The sequence below is a fragment of the Bacillus rossius genome, chromosome 18 (genome assembly GCF_032445375.1).
Source record: "Bacillus rossius redtenbacheri isolate Brsri chromosome 18, Brsri_v3, whole genome shotgun sequence".
NCBI classification, from domain to species: domain Eukaryota; kingdom Metazoa; phylum Arthropoda; class Insecta; order Phasmatodea; family Bacillidae; genus Bacillus; species Bacillus rossius.
The window spans coordinates 22,405,998-22,429,707 of NC_086345.1; the positions used below are offsets into that span (position 1 = coordinate 22,405,998).

General features: G+C 40.5%; 1 protein-coding gene across 6 annotated transcripts; it reads left to right on the forward strand.

The window, feature by feature from the left end:
• Window positions 1–1,227: 1,227 nt before the first annotated feature.
• Window positions 1,228–20,854, forward strand: LOC134541129 (lactosylceramide 4-alpha-galactosyltransferase-like). 6 transcript variants are annotated; one of them, XM_063384314.1, is made up of 5 exons: window positions 1,228–2,055; window positions 2,364–2,416; window positions 8,642–9,245; window positions 10,778–10,991; window positions 13,557–20,854. In XM_063384314.1, the coding sequence occupies exons 3-5, from the start codon at window positions 8,680–8,682 to the stop codon at window positions 13,830–13,832; spliced, it is 1,056 nt and encodes a 351-aa protein (XP_063240384.1). In that variant the 5' UTR covers window positions 1,228–2,055; window positions 2,364–2,416; window positions 8,642–8,679; the 3' UTR covers window positions 13,833–20,854. The 6 variants fall into 6 exon arrangements, with proteins under 6 accessions (XP_063240384.1, XP_063240383.1, XP_063240382.1 ...); XM_063384313.1 differs by having other exon boundaries at window positions 1,228–1,630; XM_063384312.1 differs by lacking the exon at window positions 2,364–2,416.
• The last annotated feature ends 2,856 nt before the right edge of the window (window positions 20,855–23,710 follow it).

Sequence of the window (23,710 nt, forward strand, 5' to 3'; positions counted from 1 at the left end):
ACGTTCGGAATAATCTGTCACGCCAACCAAACCCTACGCGGAGTCGACGTGGTGAGCGAACGACACAGCTCCGGTGCTAGCCTGGACAGCTGGCAGAGGTTGGATAGTCCTCCACCGGGTGTCTTGAGGGGTCCTAGTGTGATGTAGGCGCCAGCAGTTGCTGATAGTCTTAGGGCTCAGGACACAGCCAACTGTCTGGTCAGCTGAGGCGGTGACTATGCTGGGTTGGTGGTCATTGCCGAAACTCTAATACATTCCCGATAAAACAACAGGGAGTGATCCCTAACAGTTATGTTCAATTTATGTGGCTCTGGAATGTAACAAGACGAACGGGAAATTTCTCCCACCCTAGCCTGATAGGGCGCATGTTTGGGAGGGGACCATGAGAATGCCAGACGTAGGTCAGAAAAATCTGCACGGTGGCTGCGGTAAGGTCGGAACCCCTACCAGGGTCACTTAGGCTCTCACAACGAAGGCGGTGTGGTGGAGCTCCCAGCAATCTGCTGCGCTTAGAGGCGACACCGCGCTAGAAGCACCAGCGAGAGTCGCCCTTATCACCCCGCCTCACTAACACACATACACCCCTGACGAGTGTGGCCTTTACTGATTACTTTTAAGGAGGCCCTCCCCCCGGACGAAAAAAAAAAAATTTGAAAAAAAAAAAATATTCTTATCTTTCAAAGAAAATTTGAAGCCAACCCTGGAACTTGGATCTTGGGCAGTGTGTTTGCTCAATCAACTTAAGAACGTTGATGATGGATAGTCTTTCGTGGTAGATTATCTTCAGGTCCGCTTGCACCTGTATTGGAGGCTAAATTGAAGGAGAAAAAAAAATTTGTCGACTCATGAAAATTACATTTAAATTATGAAGATTCGTTTCGGACTTTAAAATTCACATGAACATATTAACCAGTAGATAATATTTTGATCTGATTTTCTTCCCGAACAGCTTAACTACAGCAGGCTAGAACAGCTGATACTAACGTCCGCCATATTGGTGTTGTGAAAATCGGAAGAAGAAAATGATTAAGGGGGGGGGGGGAGGGAGGGAATACGGCTTCACGTGTGATGGCTAATGCTCCGTCTGTATACTTTCCATAATTCCCTCGTTGGAACACGTCTTTCTCCGTATTGTTCGAAGCGGCACACGTGACTGCCTTATCTCTTCACCGCTGCTATATACCCTTCCCTTACTCACGGCGTTCGCCTCAGTTCTTATCAGCAGGGCGACCAGGCGTGACGGTTGACGGTTAAGTCAGCGACAGTGATTCCTCTCTTGCGCGAGCCAACTCCCGCTATCCTTCCTCCCCCCCCTTTTTTTTTCCTTCGTCACGTGACTCCGAACCACTACTTCCAGTAAGCACGTCCAACCTTTTTTTTTCCCGCGAGCGGTTACACACGGTCTGGACGTGTTTCGTTCGAGGCCATCTCTCAGTCAGCCTGGAGGACGCCGACTGGTTGGGGTGTGTGTGTGTGTCAGTGAGGCGGGATGATAAGCGCGACGCTCGCTGGTGCTTCTAGCGCGGTGTCTCCTCTGGACTGGCGCGCAGTCTTCTCGTCGTGCGTATGAGCGGTGACCGTAACATTATATATGGCGGAGAAATGAAGATAAAGGTGTAATGCAAGTCCCGTAAGTGCTTTTAAGAATCTGTATCGGTTGTTTTACGCCTAAGAATTACTCTGAAAACATGCGTTTTAGCCATTTTAACTCTTCTAAAAATACAGTTTAAAAACTTAATCCGAAATCAACAGTACTTTTAAGCCCTCAGCGAATTCTTAAATGCTTTTCGTAAGCAGACCCCCCACTCGGATATCTTGAGTAGTTAGGAAATAGCGTTGTTCTTCCTGAAGCTCTGCGCTCCGTGTGTGTTCCCGGGTAGGCGGGGGCCTTTTAAGAGGTTGGCGAAGTACTTGTACACAGGCCTCTGATTGGCTGTTGAGTGTTGAGAGTACAAACAGTCCTTTGCGAAAAATGCAAGATTGAGAATTGTTTCCGGCACAAGTTCGTGTAGTATTTTACCGACAGAAACAAAAAAAGAAGAAGAAGATTAACAGGTAAATATCTTATTGTTTTCAAAATTGATGCTGACGGTAATTCTCTAACAGAGGAACACATTTATTCGATGATTGTAGACGATCGGTTTTGGAGTTGAACGAACACATTTTATACCAATTGCCGTGTGAACGTTCACTTTCGCGTTTGTAAACATTTTTACTTAAACCTGTTCACTGGGAGTGGCTCAGCGTTTAGTGTAACCGTGCCCTAAGACAACTCTTGCAGTATTTTTTTAAATTTTATGTTCTCAGTGGATAAATTTACTTACAATAACTTAATACACATGAAGTTACTTTGCGTTTTACAGATCACCGGAAATGTAGGCAAGTCGTGAAGAAAGGTAGACATCAAGGATCGAAGGTAATTTTATTTTTTAATATAAACTTTTTTTTACAGCCGGTAGAGTAATATCAGGATCACAGTGTAACTGAAGTGAGTAGTGTGGGAGTTAGCGTGTGTAACGTATGTATCAAATATTGCTCTATGGCGCGGGGGTTAAAAAAATATTTCTTGAAATATCTTCACAGCCAATTACAGTTGGCAACAGTAGCTGCCGTATAAAATTATGAGCCAATTTTCGTAAGAAATACTCACAATTATCTAGGAAAAAAATTGGTTGTCTGAAAAATCGGTTTACGGACTATAGTTTAACGTGACGTCATAACAAAACATTGATGAAATGATTGCATACTTTCATGAATAAAATTGAATAATTTTTATTTTAATAATAAAAGAATAAATACTTGAAATTATACTAGCAATCAGATTTTTAAAATGCAAGAATAATTAACCTTTATTGCCGAAATTGTTGTTGTAATAAGCAATGAAAACCACATTAACTTTTCACTTCACTTTATAAACAGTCGACGAAACAGTTCACGTGTAGATGTAAGTTGTGTGCTGCCGCTGTCTTTCTTCTCCTCGGACGCATAGGCCAATCGAGTGGAAGAGAGATAGATACGGCGCAAGCGTACAATGAGCGTAACGGGACACAGCGTAACGGAAAAATGTGCGTAACGGGAAATAGCGTAACGGAACAATGTGCGTAACGGGACACTTTTTCGTGCGTGCAGCTGGCGTTCATCGATTTATTAGACGTTTTCACGTCAAAAACCAACTTCATGTATGCAAAAATAACCATGTCATTGTACAGATTTGCGATATCTTTCTTGGCAAATGGTGTCCAAAGAAATCTTCTTTATAAGTGTAGATAAATTTATTCATGAAAAAATGTAACTAAAAAAAAATGTTTAGCAATGGCATGTTAAGGTAATCATTAGCTTGTAAAAAAATATTTTTTCTTTATTATAGTTTATTAAATTTATTAAACTGCATATTACGTTAAAAGGGCTAGCACTGTAACGTTTGTTTACAAATAATTAATTATAATAGAATCTGTTTATTTTTTTCTCACCTCCAAATAAATTTTAAATGTCGTATAAACTATCCCCGCTAGCGAGGCAAGTTTACACACCCGACATAGGAATGTAATTTTTTTATTACACTGTTAGAGATAATAGTTAAGGACATTCAAAATACGTCTATAATATTTCAAATGATCATTAAATATCTGTGAGTTGTTTCATATTTTGAAAAATATTTTTAAGAATTTTTTTAAATTAATTAACATAAATCCTAGTCATCAAGCCTCGGTTCCCCCCCCCCCTCCTTTTACTCGTCACATGATAAAATCAACTTTCAGTAATTTTCAAAGTTAAGAGGCCACTCCAGTGTTTCAGGGGCACTACGCAACCCGCGTTAACCTCATAAGATTCAATGCTATTTTCATTTTGCTTATAACTTATTAACTAATATAGATTTCGAAGTGATGCTTGCTTGATATGTAAGACAACGATGCTCTTATCTAAGCCCCTTTCTTCAAAAATGTGCATTAATTATGGTTTTATACTAATCTTTACTAATATGCATAAGTGTATTGTCTAGGTTTGAACCATAATTTATGCACGTTTTTGAAGAAAGGGGCTTTGATAAGAGCATCGTTGTCTTACATATCAAGCAAGCATCATTTCGAAATCTATATTAGTTAACAAGTTATAAGCAAAATTAAAATAGCATTGAATCTTATGAGGTTAACGCGGGTTGCGTAGTGCCCCTGAAACACTGGAGTGGCCTCTTAAAGGCACAAATTGCTTTTTACATATAACATTATAATAATGCTACTTCACATTAACATTTTTTTTAATTTCACCTTCACAACCTCTTTGATCGGCTATGTGTTCTTCGGAAACGGATCTCATTTCGTTTTCACTAGGCACGATTTTCATTGGCTGACAGCATCCAGCCTATTTTAGAACCTGCCTTTAAGACCTTGTCACGATGTCAAATTTTTCGCTTCCAGTACAATTCCAATGTGTGTTGTGTGTCAAATAAAATTTGGAGGGTTATGACGTCACCGAAAACGTCAACCAGCTCAGCCATTTTTTGTTTGACAAGTTGGTTGACTTGAGATTCCCTTAAATATTTTGCAATTATGACTGGTTCTAAAATATGTAGGATGTAACCATTTTTGTTTGACCAGTTGGTTGACTTGAGTTTCCCTTAAATATTTTGCAATTATGACTGGTTCTAAAATATGTTGGATGTGTTTGAAACAATCATCCAATCAAAATCGTGCCTTTCGAAAACGTAATCGACATCCGTTTCCGTCTCAACGAATCTTTAAAATGGTTAAGAACGCATGAACGATTAAAGAGGTTATAAAAGTGAAATAACTAAAATAATGTCAAAATAAATGTTGTATGCGTAATAATAATTTCATTTGTAAAAAGGAAATTATATTTCTATAACTTGAAACACTGACATTTACCTTATTATCTAATGAATATTATTGTCCGTTAAATTAAGCATGGTCACAAAAATTAAAAAAAAAAATGCACAAATACAGTAACAAATTAAAAAATTCCATCCAGCACTGTGATGCATTATTTAATTTCTAAATGCGATTAAAATTGAAAATTTCAAGACAGCTCTGACCAAAAATAAACATTGATAATGTCACACGAATTAACATTTTTTTTTGTGGTTATCTGTCCAAATTTATTTGATGGAATAAAAATGGAAGCCATCTTCCTTCCAGTACTATCCCTCCAGCTATATTGTAAAATATATTAGTGACAAATAATTTACAGTGTGACGGAGCCTTTATATGTAAAATATTAGATGGGAATTCAAGTAATACAACTTGTCAAACAAACATTGGGGCGGCGCTAGTGACATTTTCAGTGACTCCTTAAACCTCCAACTTTATTTGACACAACATATTGGAAGCTGTTGGAAGCGAAAGTTTGGCAGTGTGACAGGGGCCTCTACTAAAATTAGCTTCAGAATTTATTTCGCGCATAATCTCGTTGGATATCCGCAGCACAAAATTACGATGGTTGATGTGAACCGTGTGTTTATATCGTCTGCTGGAAGCAGTCCTCTAGCACATCACACATTGTGTAGCGAATCGTGATGGTCTAATAGGCACTATCCTTATAACCATATGTACCATGAATTTTTTTTAATGGCCTGTGTGAAACGTACTCCCATATTGTACACAATTCTCAAGCGTGGATGTTGGTTGAATAGACTTAACACTTTCAAGGCCGTGCTCTTAACGTGTTAAGCAAAAAAAAAAATCCGTCAGTGTTGGCAAACCTGCCTTTTGTGGATGCGTTGGGAAAAAAAACAAAAGTGGGTACTTACAGATAAACTGGCGTATCTAGACTTATCAGTCAAAAATAGAGTTCATGTTCGTCAGTGTGCTGCTGTGATGCCATAGCGTTTACGGTTTCAATTGTGATTCTGCTGTTGGCTGGGTTCGAACGCGAAAAAAATAAAAATAAAATGCGCGCCTTCAGTTACGCGGCGAGAAAGAACCGAGGTCAGAACAGTTCATTTGAAACGACTCCCAGCGCGTGTTGATTTCCACTCGACGCACGGAGCAGGTATGTTTATTTACGGGAATGAAGTAGTGCTCTCGGCCAGATGAGAAGGGGGGGGGGGGGGTAATTTCGTTGATTCGAAAAACCCACCCTTACCACAGGGTCCCGTTGGTGGAGATAGAAATGGAGCGGCGAGCATAAAAGGAAATGGAGAAGAGAAAGTAGTTAAAACATGGGGTAGTGCGGAAAAAAAAGCGGAGGCGGAGGTATATTTGAAGATGGGGTGCCGTAGGTGGGTATTTTATTGATGAACTAGACGAAAATAAATGGGTTGTCCTTAGAGGCATACTAGAGCTGATGGCTGAGTGTTTTTTGCCTGAAATATTTACTATGTGAGGGAGATAAGAGCTTTAAAGATAAAGGCGGGATAGGTGGATGTGGTAGTAGTTTTTTTTAAATAATATATATTTAAAGAAAAAACTTTTTATGACAATCAGATGTGGACATTGATTTCCCTCCTCTTTTGAACGTTAATTACCATCATATTGTCAAGTTGTACCAGTACTATACTTTAAGTGGTGAAAAAGGTAGACGGAGGTGGTTTTCCGAAATTTCATATAGATAATTGAGGGGATAAATTTGTAATTAAATGTGGACGGTTAATTTTCTCTTAATTTGAACTTCAAGTTTGCCAAATTTCATTACGTAGTACCATAATACTACTTAATGGATAGTAAGGGGAATTAGGGGTAGTTTTTCGAAATCTCATGTGGACACGGGGATATGAGAAATTTCTTTTGAATTAGACATAACTATCTACGCCCATTTTCAATTTTAAGGTAATGTGTGCAAAATTTCATCAAAATGTAAAAAAAAAACTGTTTTAGGTGGTGGGAAAGGGGGATGGGGGTGGTTTTTCAAAATTTCATTCAGGCAGTGGCCTTACATTTATTTTCTAAATTTATTTTCATATATTTTTATATTTTCATCAAGATGTATCAAATTTCTACTTTTAATGGTGGGAAAGGGGATGGGAGTTGTTTTTCAACATTTCCCCCCTTTTTTTTCCAAATCAGTTGGATACTGCAATTTCCCTCTTTATTTAAAAGCAAAGAGTGCTAAATTTCATGTAAGGACAAAAATTCTGTTTTAAGGGTTGGGAAGGGGACGGGGGACTTTTTTTTTTTTTTTTTTTTTTTTTTTTTCGTAATCTCACTTAGACAGTAACATCGAGAGCGGATGATTTTTTTATGTACGCATACAGAACAAACAAACATGCATATATGTATGTTAATGTATTGTGTGAGATAAGTGTTTATTGGAGATATCATTAAAAAAATAACCTGTTTTTCATTAGAGAAAATAGGAGGCAAATATATGAAAATAAAGCATTGGCGGAATGAAATGTATGGACGAAATGGGAGATCCCCGAGAAACCCCAAAGGCCATTGCCACGTTCCCCGCTTTACCAAAAATCTGGGGGTTTTGGCCACTCCTCTTTTTCTGGGAATGTAATCCTCCTTGGTGGGAGGCGAGTGATGTGACCGTTAGGGCCCCCAAAAGCCCCAAGGCACTGGACTTGCATTCCAGAATTTCGGTCCAGCCGCCCTGATTGCAGTTTTCCTCTGGTTTACCGAGATCACTGAGATGGTTCCTCACAACACGCCATGGACCAAAGAACAGGAAATTTCGTGGATTCGTTTCGTGACAGGTTGAAAATAAAACAGTGCTATCATCTGGAGGACTCTGGGCCAATGAGAAGCCCTCAACCAAAGCTCTGCAACTAATCAAAGCCTACTATGTCAGGACGTCTCTCAAGACAGCAGCCAGCGAGTGAGTGACATCTGCCCGAGTGTACATAGAACTGTGGAGTCCATCCCTGAGTTCACTGAACACACACTAGGTTTACCAATCCCTAACCATGACCAATTACTTTCCCAAAATCCCTGTTCCGTGTTGTTGTTTGTTACTTATGTAAGTGCTTTTCGGACAATATAATCAGAAATGCTTTAGGAGACAATTTTATTGCGATATAAACATTGCGGTATATACTGCTGGTTGTACATTTCGCCAAATTGCTTTTTTTTTTTGCCCCATGAAGAAATCATAAACAACTAGGAAAACCTGCTCGATCTGATTTAAAATATGATTGAGGGAATAATTTTTTCAAACGAGCTAAATGTTAAATGATGTGGTTTTCACACTTCAAATTTTTTTAGGGCATCAATGTGTTACTACAGCTGTTGGACCTTATTGATTGACCAAGGCAGTGAGAGGAGAGGATCAGAATTCCCGAGAGTGGAAGAAACACGCACCAACACTATAAGAGGAGTTTGAAGTTTTTCCCCAAGATCTGGCACCTAGTTTGCCAGCCAGGGAGCTTGCGTACACCATCTTTGGAGAAGGATTGTATGCTAACATACCAGCAGGCCTCAAAGTTTTAAGCACCGACTTGGCTTACAAGTGGTCCGGAGTATACTATAATCTCAGAGGTGACGCCGCCTTAGGAAAGAAAAAAAACATGGCCCGAGAAAATGCCATCTTGTATTCAAAAGTTACTAGGCCATAACAATTTTGTGTCATTTAATTTTCCAACTTCGGCTCCATTAAGGAACAGAATGTCTAAGGCTATTAGTTTTATTCCTGATTTGGGGCATAGCTCTGCGGTGATGAACGAATGTACGATCGATGATTGCAGATGCACCAAGAGTCCGGATCCACCGCAGGGGAAGCAGCATGAAAGGGATGTGCCTGGTGTTCTCGCTGGTGACGACGGCGGGACTCTTCACGTTCTGGTTCATCGGCCAGAGCGCGTTCGACGACAGGGGTCGCCACCACCGCCGAGTGTCGCTCACGCGCACGTCCAACGCCTCGGGGATCCTGAGGACCCCGGTCAGGGGCGAGGACAACGTGTTCTTCATCGAGTCCTCGTGCGCCATCAGCGGGCCCGAGAAGTCCACCGTTACGATGAAGCCCCGCCAAGCGTGCGCCGTCGAGTCGGCGGCCTCCCTCAACCCTAAGAAGTCCGTCTACTACATCGACACGTGCCTGGACGTCGGGGAGTTCGGAGCGGCCGCCTTCTCGGAGGAGGTGGTGCGCCAGGTGTTCCACTACGCCAACGTATTCGTGTTCCCCGTGAGCATGTCCAGCTACCTGAGGAGAACCCCTCTGGAAGGGTGGCTCGAGCTGGGCGAGCTGAACGGCTCGGTGTACCCGGTGGCGCATGCCAGCGACGTCCTCAGGCTGGTGACCCTGTGGAAGTACGGCGGTCTCTACCTGGACATCGACATGGTGCTCGTGAGGTACATGATCCCTTTCCTACTTCCCACTTAGCTCAGTCAGAGAGGTGGCTGACCTCCATACTGTAGTTGGTTGCACGCCGGTCTTTCCGTGCGAGCTCCAGTCCCGGGTAGCATGGATGTAGATTTGTATCGTCTTTAAAAGTGTTATGTTCCGTTTCAAGGTCATTGTTTTACCTACTTTAGCGTTAAATACGATGAAACTTGCAGATTTTTTGAGAGGCCGAACTTCAACATTTTTGTGAAGAATGGATAAGGAGAACCAAATGGAATAAATAACTGAATTTATTTTTAATTTTTAAAGGTTATGCTGGTGGATAATTCGGGGTATGGTTTTAAATTCCCTAATAATATTTTATTTAACATTTTAAAATCATAAAAATTATGTATATTTTAAAAGGACGTGGATAATTGACTGTAAACCTAAAAATGTTCCAGTTGTATACTTCATTTCATTCTCCTTATCCATAATACACTAAAATATAAAAAATGCAACTCTGCCAGCTAATTATACAAAAAGTAAGTGATGTATAATTCGTTTCATTTGTGAAAGTTAAGTTCCTCAAAAAGTCGATAAGTTATTGTACTGTGTGGAACGTAAATATAAAATAATGACCTGGAAATGGTCATACACCCTTAATTGGGTACATCATTGCAAAGGTCAAAGAAACTGTCAAAACATTAATGACACAGACCTCGTCCTATCTTGCTGACAAGTTTCAGTTACTCGGTTCACGTCATGGTATAGGTACACTTTCTCAGAGTAATTGTTCTCCGCTCATCCCCCAACATAAGACAGATGTATACTCAAAATATTTCTCTGTGACTACTGTGCGTGCCTGGAATGAACTACCCGAGTCAATCAGACTTCAAAATTCCCTTTCTGTGTTTAAGAAAACATTACTCAGGTACTTACTTATCGCCGATGATCAGGTTTTAGCTGTGGTACCAGATATGTGTGATTGAATATGTGTGAATGTACATGTATATGTATGATTTACTGTAAGAAAATGTATTAGTATACATGCATTGTTTGTGTCTTAGTTTTTTACATAAGTTTTTAGGTTTAGAATATCTTTATAACTCTAGGATTAGGTATATTAAAAAGGGCCTCTCTGTAATATACATTTAATATATTATACTTTAGGTACCTAGCTCATGTGTATCTTATGTGCTAATGTTTTGTTATTTTTTATATTTGTAATGATATGTAAATTAATTTTTTATTTAAATGTATTTGTGACAATTATTTTTTGTTATATATAGGCTATAGTATTTATCAAGTTTATTTTGAATGTACCTAGTTAGTAAAGATGTATTTGGTTAAGGTGTAAGACAAGGCGTTACACCTTAACTTCGCCACTTAAAATAAGGCAGTAAATGAAAGCAAGATGGTGTATCTCGATTCTTATCCCTTGCTCTTAATTTGTCTGGTCATGAATGCAAAAAAGAAAGCAGTGCCGTTACCTCTACTTAATGTGTGTTGCTTAGGCCGCTGGCCGTGCCGTTACCTCTACTTGATACGTGTTGCCCAGGCCTCTGGACGACTTGGGGTGGAACTTCGCGGTGGCGGAGAGCAGCACCCTGGTGGGCAACAGCGTGCTGAGCTTCTCCGCGCGAGGGATCGGCCACGAGTTCGCGGAGATGTGCCTCAAGGAGCTGGCCGAGACCTACGACGGCAAGGTCTGGGACCACAACGGACCGCAGCTGGTCACCAGGGTCCTGAGGCGCCTGTGCGACTTCGCGCCGGTGAGCCGACCCCGGCTGAGAGTTTCTTCCCCCCCCCCTCCCCCGCGAGACTGGTGAACCCGGTGTACCCGGTGAACTCAGATACTTTCCAGGCATTTGCAACGCCAGCGTCGTGCGAGTTCAAACAGTGCGCCGCGACTCCCGGAGTTTGTGCTACGTCCCCCAGGTGTCCAATGAATTGTGCCTTTCCTGGTATCCTCCAAGTGCGTGCACGTGTTCTCATTAGACCGGCTTGAAGCGCCCTGTTTTTAATCTTAATCCGAGTAAAATTATACCTTGAACGAAGACAAGAGCCGAAAAGTCCCGAGCGGGACCCCCCCCCCCTTGAACTTGGCCGATGCAGGCATTCATTTTAAAAATTTTATCATTAAATTTTCTGCTTGCTAATCATTGACGAGAATGTGCAAGTGTCTTTTTCTTTTCAACTTACCATGGCACGAAATCGGGAAAAAATGTAACGGCCTTCTTGTACGGCGCGCCAGCGCCATGTTACTCCAGAGAGTGCACCAGCACCACCCGGGGACTTCATCCGTTGCCATCACATAGTTGGTAATCCTGTTTTATGTTTTAATTTATCTAGATCCCTTTCTTTAAATCCTCGGGATCTACCTCGGGCGGCAGACTGCTTAATTAATTAGTAATTACTCGTATCCGAGACTCGACTATGTGAAGATTGAGTGCGACCACGAGGGTGAATCGGACCCGAATAAAACCGATTCGTTCCATAGGGCCTTGTAACATTTTCAATTTAAACTTGGGGAATGGACGAGCTGTAATTGTACACGCAAATAAATACATGCTACAGATAATAAATTGTTTAAGGACCAAATTTTTAAGTACTAAACTTCATGACACATTTTGCCGAATAGAAACACTGTATTTGTAGCAAAGATTCAAAGGAAATCTTCTTTCACAGCCGCCATCTCGATTAAACAAGCAGTCAACTATTTCTCCGATCCCCCCTGATGGTTTGCGGTATCACTCGTTTGCGAACATGGACATTTGCATGATGGCTTGTCGGTTTCATACAAATGTTTTTCCTGCAATTATATTTAGGATAATAGGATTGGGAATTGTTGAGAGGCGGCATGCTGTGACTCAGTAGAAGTCACTTTTTACCTCGCCATCGCCTCATTGTTAGGTCAAATAATTGCATTGAATGTAAGTATAAATCAGAATCTCTGCCCATTTTTTTTATTTTGGGCATCAAACAAACATGCTGCAGACCATGAGCTGCACAAACAATAGCTTTACCCGGTTGCCATGTAAATTATGCAGACCTGACCCACGCCTGCTCGGAACGTGGAATACACAGATCGTTCCGTTGCTGACGCCGGTACTGAACATTGTTTTCGATTGCCCCTCTCCTGTTTATTCTACTGTCCGTGCGTCTGCAGGGCCACAGCCAGGATTTTGTAGAGGGCGGTCCAGTATAACCATTAAATTTTTTTATTAATTAATTAAAATTTAAAAGAAAATTGTCACACTAAAATCACAGGGAACAGTAGACTTTTTGAAGTCCAAATTTTACTTTGTTTGAAACATTAAACACACACGTGTCATGTTTGTAAGAATGAAAGACATAGACTTCTTTCAAACACAATTCATCCGCTTCTGTGTGTGAACCATGTTGGGCTGTATGTGGGATGAATCACAATAATCCTTCCAAATGAAGCTCCTTGTAACTTTATGTGGCTAATTTGCTTTAATTTTCTTATGCTGTCTTCATTTTTTCCCAATCCATCATTGAAGGGATCACCTAGACCATGTCCCTGGTCCCTGGTGCAGGGAGCTAAATGTTGATGGGATCCCCATGGATCACGTTGATCCCTGGTGTATGGGAGCCAAATGTTGAAGGAAACCCAACTAGCCCGCTCCCTGGTCCCTGGTGCTGGGAGACAAATGTTGAAGGGATCCCCAATGATCACACTGGTTCCAGGTTTATGGGAGCCAAATGTTGAAGGAATCCCCATGGATCACGTTGGTCCCTGGTGTTTGGGAGCCAAATGTTGAACGGATCGCAATGAGACACATCCCTGGTCCTTGGTATCTGGAAGCCAAATGTTAAATTGATCCCAACGAGCCACATCCCTTGTCCCTAGTGCTGGGAGCCAAATGTTAAAGGGATCCTAACGAGCCACATCCCTTGTCCCTAGTGCTGAGAGCCAAATGTTGAAGGGATCTCAATGGATCACATTGATCCCTGGTGTATGGGAGTCAAATGTTTAAGGGATCCCAAAAAGCCACATCCTTGATCCCTGGTGCTGGGAGCCAAAAGTTGAAGGGATCTCATTGGATCATGTTGGTCACTGGTGAACGTGAGCCAAATGTTGAAAAATTCCCCAGGACCACGTCCCTGGTCCCTGGTGCCTGGGAGCCAAATTTTGAAGGGATCTCATTGGATCATGTTGGTCACTGGTGAATGTGAGCCAAATGTTGAAAACTTCCCCAAGGACCACATCCCTGGTCCCTGGTGTCTGGGAGCCAAATTTTGAAGGGATCTCAATGGAACACGTTGGTCCCTGGTGTCTGGTAGCCAAACGAGCGCCAGTTCCTCGCCCGCAGGTGAAGCTGATGCACGAGGAGACCTGCAGCGGGTTCAGCGTGAAGCGGACCGAGACGTTCTTCCCGTTCCCCTACCAGCTGTGGCAGCTGCTGTTCTCCGAGGAGCTGGAGGACTTCGTGATGCGGCTGGTGGCGCGCGAGGAGACCCACGCCGTGCACGCGTGGAACAAGATGAGCCGCGACCGGGACGTGCGGGTCGGCTCCCGGCAGCCGTACGCCCAGCTGGTGGCGCGCTACTGCCGCCGCGTGTGCTTCTCGGCCGGCGCGGTGCTGTGACTCCTGGGGCCTGCGTGGTGCTGTGACTCCTGGGGCCTGCGTGGTGCTGTGACTCCTGGGGCCTGCGTGGTGCTGTGACTCCTGGGGCCTGCGTGGTGCTGTGACTCCTGGGGCCTGCATGGTGCTGTGACTCCTGGGGCCTGCGTGGTGCTGTGACTCCTGGGGCCTGCATGGTGCTGTGACTCCTGGGGCCTGCGTGGTGCTGTGACTCCTGGGGCCTGCATGGTGCTGTGACTCCTGGGGCCTGCGTGGTGCTGCGACTCCTGGGGCCTGCGTGGTGATGTGACACGGGCCTTGTGTGATGCTGTGACTCCCGGGGCCTGTGTGGTGCTGTGACACAGGGCCTGCGTGGTGCTGTGGCACGGTGCCTGCGTGGTGCAGAGTGGCTTCTCGTGCGGCGCAGGTGTTTTTTTTTAATTTTAATCCGAGTAAAATCATACCTTGAACGATGACAGAGCCGAGCAGAACCGAGCGGGAACCCCCGAACTTGGCCAATTCAGGCATTATTTAAAAAAAAAAATTAATTTTTTAAATTTTCCGCATGCTAAACATTGACGAGAATGTGCAAGTGTCTTTTTCTTTTCAACTTATCGTGGCACGAATTCAGGAAAAAAACCTTACGCCCTTCTTGTACGGCACGACAGCGCCACGTTACTCCAGAGAGTGAGCCAGCACCACCCGGGGACTTTATCCGTTGCCATCACATAGTTGGTAATCCTGTTTAATGTTTTAATTTACCCATATATCTTTCTTTACGTGGCATTTCAGATACATTTGAGATGTTTAAGAAACATTGTAACATTTCAGATACAGATGTGATGTAGGAACATTGCACAGTTTCAGATACATATTAGATGTTGTAGAAAAATTGCATTGTTGTTTCAGATACATAATATGTGATGTAGAAACATTGCAATGTTTTCAGTTACTTATGTGATGATGATGTAGAAACAATGCATTGTTTCAGATACTTATGTGATGTTGTAGAAACACTGAAACATTTCAGGTGTTCGTGTGATGTAGAAACAATGGCAATGTGCAATGTTTCAGATACGTATGTGATGTAGAAACACTGCAACGTTTCAGATACATACGGGATGTTGAAGAAACACTGCAACGTTTCAGATACATATGGGATGTTTTAGAAACATTTAAACGTTTCAGATACATATCTGAAGTTGTAGTAACATTGCAATGTTTGGAAATGTATTTAAACATTATGAGTGCATGCCTTATAGGTATTTATTTCACCCTGAAAGTGTCTTTGAGTGAATCAAAACTCTTCAGAAGATAAACTTTAAAGTCTTTATCATTGCTTATATATATACACATACACCACACATTGCTCAGTATACAATTCCTTAATTTGACAATGCTGTTATGAGAACAAACATACCAATATTTAATGTCATATTAAAAGAATAACATTTGAATTTGTAAATGCTAAAATATACTACCTTTTATTGCATATAAAATTCTAATTAAAACTGCTGAAAAAATCCTATTTATTTGTTACTTTCGAAAACAATGCTTCGTGTGAGCTACCCATTATCATAAATCAAAAGGGGTACACATATATCGAATTTGGAAATAGGGAAAACAAGATGGTACAGTGTGTCGAAAGTTCATCTCAACAAACACACTCAAAGATTTTCATTAAAATCTTAACCATAACATGGAAAATATGCGAAGGAATTCGCATGGAGCGGAATTGTGTGAGTACGTTGCTGCCATCTGTGGCGGATGATGGCGCGAACCGAAGTTCACAAAGCCAAAGGGAACCATTATAGTATAAACTGTTTATTGAGTTTTAACAAGACGGACGGTATTTTAATTGGAATTTCGCTCTGCGAATTGAATGATTCGATAGTCGATGCGTGATTCGCGTCAAGAAATGTATTTGAAAACATAATTTTTTTTTCTCCAAATTATTTAAAAGAATTCTAAGTTACATTTCATGTCCGAATTTCGTGTTTTAAATGCATTTCCAACATGACACCACGTGAATTTGCTCGTTACCGAGGTTAGATGTTACACATATCCAGGGGCGCAACAACAGGGGGGGGGGGCAAGGGTAAGTATGCCCCCCCCCCTCTGAAACCTTGAAGTGGGGGCAAACGGGGGCAAAGAAAGTGCTGTGTAATCAATTTTTAGATGATAAAACATGCTTAAACAGCACCATTTTCCACCTTGAAATACAAATTTTCCCGGGGTGAGGACCTCCGGACCCCCCCGCTTCAATAGGGGGGGGGGGGATCGATGATTCTTTATAAAAAGGTATATTGTCCCCCCCCCCCCCTATTTGGAAATTTAGTTGTTGCTCCCCTGCACATATCTATGGTGTGAACTAGAAGACTAGCTCAGATTTTTTTTTTCTTCTCCCTGTGAAGATCTCATCTTCGTCTATGCGAGAGTCCGGATAGGCAATCGTAGCCACGTCGTTAACTGCGTCTGGAGAAAAAGCACCAATGGTTGTTCGGTATGCTCGGTGAGACATCGCAGCCAATGACATCGCGACGAGCGTCAGCGTGCTAGGAGGCGAACTGAACGTTTCGAACACAAACAGCACCGTGCATGCCGCCATTGAGAGAAATATCACAGTCCACGGGTTCATGACCTCGAAGAGTTTCGTAACCAGTGGCTACCGTTGCTTCTGGAATCACAACACACGAAGCAATTATATCTCCGATGCAACGCAAATTTTGGGCACCATTTTAATTTTTCACTGTCGTGGAAAAAATTTTAATTTCGAAATAACAAATAAAAAAATTGGTTGTCTGTGAAGTCGGTTTACGGACGATAGTTTAACGTGACAACGTCATAACAAAACATTGATGAAATGATTACATACTTTTATGAATTAAATCGAATCATTTTTATTGAATTTTCACTATTTTGTATGGATACAAAGAAGGAGTGAAATGAAATCTAAAATTTAATTGATACATTTACTTTTATTTGCACTCATTAATTAAAATATGTTTATTACTTTAACGAAGAGATTATTTTGACTGTAACTTTTATAAGTACATGTTTGCTATTTAACTTCTTCCAATCTGTGTTATTCTGTTGAGGATAGGACGATGATAGGAAAAGTAGGGAAACGAATGGGAGTGTTTCAAGTTTAATGTGCCTCGAAAAAGTCAAATCGATGGTTGTTCCAATCGAGTGGAAGAGAGATAGATGCGGCGCAGGCGTACAATGAGCGTAACGGGACACAGCGTAACGGGACAATGTGCGTTGCGGGACACTTTTTCGTGCGTGCAGCCGGCGTTCATCGGTTTATTAGACGTTGTCACGTCAAAATGAGAACATAAACCCACAGAGAACAAGCCTAACTCAGCTAACGATGGAAATAAACAGTTATTATGGACGACACAACGACCACAGCACAGTTGAACACATTCACCCTTCGAATATCAGACAGAACAAGTATTCCGTGGAAGGAAATTTAAAGGCCGTATTCCAAGACACAAAAATAAGGGTTTAGGTGTTGAATATGCAATACCTGTACCCTAACCATATTCCAAGTGCACGATAGGACACGGCCAGACCTTTATTTTCAGGGCACTGATTTTTGGTGTCCTATCTGTTGCCGATTTGATCCATAACTGTGTATATATATTTTTCCTTTTAAATGAACTTTAACGGAACTTTTACGATTACAATTCCTCCCCCCCCCCTAATATCTTAAAAAACAGCAAACGGCCAAAAATTCATCGTTTATTCTTGTACAACCAAAATTAAATATTTTATTTCACATTATAATTCCATAGTTTTAAAAAATAAGCTAAAATTACGATGGATTCCACGAAGTACAACTGTTTATAGCCTCGCACAAGTCCTCGTTTATTAAACGGCTGCCGATCTGATACCTTACAGGGGTTCAGTTAGGACACGTTTTGGAATATGACCCGAGAGTTAGGTTACGGCAGTTGCCCATCAAGGCAGTGCATATTCGCTACCTTACTCAAATGTCTTGGAATACCGCCCTATGTCATGAAAAATGAACAGCACAAGCGAACACAATGGATTAGCAATGACGAGACAGATTCAACAAGAACAGTTAATGCAGTCGGACAACAAACCTGTACAACGCAGCAAACATACGTACACAACGATGAAAAATAAACAGGTTTTGTGATCAACACAACCATTAAAAACAGTGTGTGTGTACAAAAATTTGTATTAAATCAAAATTCTTCCTTGCATGAATTATTCAAAGATCTCCTTACACAGTGCAAATATGTCCCAAAAAGATAGAAACCGCACTAATTAATTTTCGTTCGTCCTTAATTTCTTTCGGGATGAATATTTTACTCTTTACCAACCCCAAATGTTCAGTTAACTGAAACTCCGTCCGATTTCAGTGTTGAAAATTCTGGGTTGGTATCCCTGATAATAGATACATGTTGGTTGTTATAAGGTATTTTTAATTTAGTTTGTAAGCATCTTCCTGATTAAGTTACCGATATAAACCCACAAAGGAAAAAAAAAACTATGTGCCTTTCCAATTAAAAACCATATCTCCAAAGTTATTAATTGAAAGTTAAGAAATTAAACAGGAATGGTAAACAAAAAAATCGGCAACCTCCTTTTCAATTTTTTGTTTTGTTTTATGAAGAATGAATTATATCTTCGAATCTACTAGAGCTGCAGATACGTACTGAACATGCTAAACATACATGATGAATTACATAGTGCAATTTTTTGCAGTTGTCTAATTTGATTTCTGTGGTGGTGATTTTAGGATCGGTACGGTTTCATAGTAAAAAAAAATTACATCTCCGAAGCAAATCAAACAGGAGGTTGCAAATGCAGCAAAAATTACATACTTTAAGTGTAACTATTTTGAATTTGTTTGTTGAGTGTTGAAAATTGGGTGAGTTTAGTTTTATAAAAAAAAATATTCATAACTCTAAAGCAAATAAAGTGGGATCTAAGAAACTTTAAGGAAAATTACTTACATAAAGAGTAATGCAATTCTATATCGCCAAAGGGGTTGAAAAATAAGAAAATTTTGTTCTGTAATAAGTAACGAACTCATTTCGTTTATTAAATTGTTCATGCAATGGGTAAATTTGATTTAATAAAATTTGATTCATAGGCTTATTTCCTGTAATTTCATGTTATAAACTTAATGCTGGACAGCAGTGATGTAACGAATAATCGCATATTTCTTGACATTCGCTTTTTAAATTGTGAAAATAATCTAAATTTAGACATAACATATTAATTTCTTAGCATTTTTTTTTTCAGAATTTCTTTCACTAAGGTAACCTTGCAATTATATATTTTATCAGCCTTTAATTTACATTAGGTAATATGTAATAAATTTTTAGACTTAGTATTGTAAGTAATTCACTTTTTCCACCCACACACCCACACACACACACACACACACACACACACACATATATATATATATATATATATATATATATATATATATATATATATATTTCAAACAAAACGAATTAATTTATATTTCTCTTAAACTTTTATCAGTCATTAGCTCATTACGTACAGATTATTTTGAATTTTAATTTTTTTCTAAGAAATCAACATCTTTTGAGAAACTGAAAAAAGAAGTATTAATTTGAAGAAAAAAAACTTTATTCTTCTTTTAAACTTTCATGCCAATATTTGAACATTATTTTTACATTTTAGTTTACTTAAAAAGTAGTACCGAGGGGTGACGCTAGGGTGCCAACAACTCATACCAACATCACCACTAACCAGTGTATTTTTTATTCGTGTCTGTGTACTTGACCCCGCACGCAGGGAAACGCCAAGGCGTGTTTACATACCTCGAAAGGAAGTCCCTTGCCGTTGGCAGCGTGGAAATAAATAGCGGTTCTTCGGGCGACGTATTTTAAAAATTTCAAAACAGCGATGTCCGTGTTCCAAATCGCGACTGCGCGCGTGGGAGAGATAACTTCTGCGCGCGCCCGCCAGATAGCAGCTAAATCGAAGCTTTCGAGGAGGCCCGCTGGCGTAATCTTCAGACGCCTTTGTTGCCAGATAGCCGTTTTTACGAGTGGTATTGTCACGATCCGATACGTTGTGAATTGAAGAGGTTGCTGCAATACGGGGCCCGTGCTCACAAAAATTAAAGGACGTTGTCTGTAAAGTCGGTTTACGAACGATAATTTTACGTGATAACGTCATAAGAAAACATTGATTTGAAATGGCATACTTTTTAATTTACAAATTTTATTTACAGTTTTTGGCAAATTTAATTTCAATAATTTGTTTAAATATAATCACGAACAATTAGTTAAAAAGCCCGCCTTAACCTGTTTGATATTATAGAAGATTTTCTCGCACGGTGGTTGGCCGGTTCTTGCACGCTCGGCTCAGGAGGAACGTGACAATTTTTCTTGCGTGCAGCCGGCGTTCATCGATTTATAAGACGTTATCACGCCAAAAAATGTTCTGAGATATCAGGGTGCAAAGTTTTCTTGAAGTCTGAGCAGAGTTACTCCATTGAACACATACGTACGTAACTTATTGAATAATATTCTGTAACCGACTAAATAAATGTTACATGCATACAATTTATTAGCCAGGAAAAAAGTGTTGGGGATGAACATGGCGTCAAAGAAATTTATCTAAAGCATTACGAAAGTGGCGCTATCTTAGAAGTTTTTTTTTCAAACCAATAGTTTCAGTCAAATAGATCCAGGATTTGAACTTGAGGTCCAACAAGGAATTATTTTAAAATACTTCCCAAATTGTTAAAGTTCTTTGGGCAGTTAACACTAAAAAAATTTCACACTAAAATATTAACCTCAAACATTTTAAAACACGTAACACTAAAGTCCCGCAACACAGTTGTGCGATGCGGATTGCCTACACCCGCAAGTGCCAAATAAAAAGAAAGTAAAGTTTCAAAATTTAAAAAATATATATTAAATACTCTGAGTAACACTATTTATGATGTGTGCAAATAAAAAATCAAGAGCTTTAGTACTGTGCTACTTGTAACAGAGAGAAAAAAATAAATATTTAATAATTAATCTTTTTTTCCTTACAAAAAAAAGATATATTATAAGAAATGTTTTTATTTACTATTTTTGTATACAGTCACTTCATTGTAACCCCCTGAGGACCTGGAGTAATTAAAAACTTTCAAATGACCTGTAACTTTCCCCCTTCCCATCATAAACATTAAAAAAATCCTTAATTTCCAATTCAAGCCTCCGTTGCACATAAAGGGTTTCTACAACTTCGCGGCCGCATGTTCCTACTCCTTAGCCAATCATAACCCTCATTAAACACCATCCTAGAGGAGAGGGGGTGAAGAAGGAATGTGATTGGTCGGGCGGGAGACCCGACTACAGAGACCCCCGAAGTGGTGGGAGAACTTCTTGCAGACATCTTGGTAAACCCTTATAGAAAGGAGGGGAGGTTATTGAAAAGGCCAATGGAAGAATGGGGGAAGTTGCCACTATGATTTAAGGCTGTCACTCAACGATTGGTTGGTAAGCGGAGGTTGATGGATAATGAAAAATGGGGAGGGGGAAGCGAGGTAGAAAAATCCTTATGCAATATGGTAGGTAGATGAGGGGAAGTTTGGTAAAAATGGTGGAATGGGGTAGCAGTTGTTTGAGAATGGTGCTTGGAAACATTTACGTAAAACACAATACACTACTTAAGGAGGTAAACCTTATACAGTCTTGTACCAGTCTATAGTCAGGAGCTCCACCCTATGAACAAACAAGACGGACCGAATTTGGTACATGACTTTTATTTTTTTAAGTTTTAAATAATTTTACTACTCTACTGTGAATATTGTCATTGTGCACAGTTGGACCGTTATTTAAGAGAATTTTAAAACATAAGTATGAGCCCAATATAATATATTTCACTGAAAAATTCGATTTTTTTAACATTTTTTTTTTACATTTTGCACTTTCGTCGCTGTTAGTTTTTTTTCTTCCACGTATAATTTGGTCGCACAGTTTGAAACCTATTTACATATAATTTGGATGCACAGTTTGAACCTTTTCACGTATAATTTTGATACACAGTTTGAACCCTATTGACATATAATTTGGTCGCACAGTTTGAACCCTGTTCACATATTAATTTGGTCGCACAGTTTGAACCCTATTCACATATAATTTGGATGCACAGTTTGAAACCTATTTACGTATAATTTGGTCGCACAGTTTGAACCCTATTCACATATTAATTTGATCGCACAGTTTGAACCCTATTCACATATTAATTTGGTCGCACAGTTTGAACCCTCTTCACATATTAATTTGATCGCACAGTTTGAACCCTATTCACATAAAATTTTGATTCACAGTTTGAACCCTATTCCCATAATAATTTTGTCGCGCAGTTTGAACCCTATTCACGTATAATTTGGTCGCACGAGGCCCAGGGCTGCTCTCAGGGCTCTATCCCGCCGCCGCCGCCGCCGCCGCCGCCGCCGCCGCCGCCGCCGGGGGCCGAGGACATCTTCCGCCGCAGGTCCGCCTCCAGCTGCCGCCACCGGCGAACACCGCCAGAGCCTGGCTGAGCCGGGACAGCAGGGCGCACCCTGACAAGTGTGTACATGTAATTTCAAGATGGCGGGGTGTCACAGTAATAATAAAAAGATTACTGCACTATGGTGGGTTAAAAAAAATTAAACTAACGTGGCGGCGGTGCACTCTATTAGACGAAAAAAGAAGATGGTGGCCTCCAGCAGACGAAAACAAGACGGTGGACGTGACGTCATACCAGCTGGCGATATGTATGTATACTTTGGCATTAGTGGTGGGAGGTCAGTCTGCCGGCCGCTTCCGTGGAGGAAGGAGCGGTCGTCTTTTTCTTTTCTTTTTGCCCTCACCGGGTTCGAACCGAGGACTCCATAACGTAGGTGCGTTTTTGAAATAATATTTTATTAAAATTTGATTAATTTTTTTTTATAAATTTAAATATTTTCCCATATAAATCTGATAATAATTACGGATTTTCAAGATGGCGGTCGTAACGAAATTTGAAACGATATAAGAATCCAATATGGCAGCCGTAAAGAAAAGTGCAACGAATACGTAATACACTTCCAAGATGTCGGGTGTAACGAAATGTGCAATGTTTATAGAATCCAAGATGGCGGCCGTAACGACATGTGCAACAGTGTTCTGCACACTCATTCTCTGAGTCCGAGTAGGCGGGGACTTCGAGTACTGTAACAAGCAAGTCTGAGAGGACGGAGCATGCATAAGTAATTGTTTGGGGGGGGGGGGGGGAGGAGGGTTCAGGAGTTGAAAGGGAAGGGCCTCGGGGAATGCGTGAAAAGAGATGAAGGAGTGTGTGCAACATACTGCATGAGAAAGCAGGTTACTGCAGGAGAGTCAAAGAAAGATGAAGCAATTTATCAAACTGACACAACTACGAAGGGCAGAAACGTTTCTGTTGAAGAATATGCTAAGGGAGATTGGTTACTTTCCTTTCAAAACATTAAATAGGCTACTATAATATAATTCTGTCAGTATTTACCCATTTTTATGATTGCAAAATTATTTTTTAAAGACATTATTCCACTAATTACTAACAAACATATTTCTGAAACTAATGAGGCACTGAAGGACCAATAATTATTTTCTTTACAAAAATTAATTTTTTGTGGCAAAATAACGGTTTTTAATGCACTGCTTGGAGTTAATTGTCCAGGAAGATTGACAGGCGGGCAGTCTCACAGTATGCGGACAGAATCTTGAAAGCGGACAGGTCGATAGGTAACGAGAATATATGCGAACAACACACCGCAGCATGCGTTTATACGTGTGGCTGCTCGGCTTTTTTTAAATATAGGTTTGGACGCGAAAAGGGAACCCAAGGCCAACCATTAAACGCTGTGACGATTGTTTTCGCTT

Coding starts and splice junctions, on each gene's coding strand:
- LOC134541129 (XM_063384314.1), top strand. CDS start 8,680: ATGAAAGGGATGTGCCTGGTGTTCTCGCTGGTGACGACGGCGGGACTC. Junction 9,246..10,777: donor ATCGACATGGTGCTCGTGAG/GTACATGATCCC, acceptor CGTGTTGCCCAG/GCCTCTGGACGACTTGGGGT. Junction 10,992..13,556: donor GCCTGTGCGACTTCGCGCCG/GTGAGCCGACCC, acceptor CCTCGCCCGCAG/GTGAAGCTGATGCACGAGGA.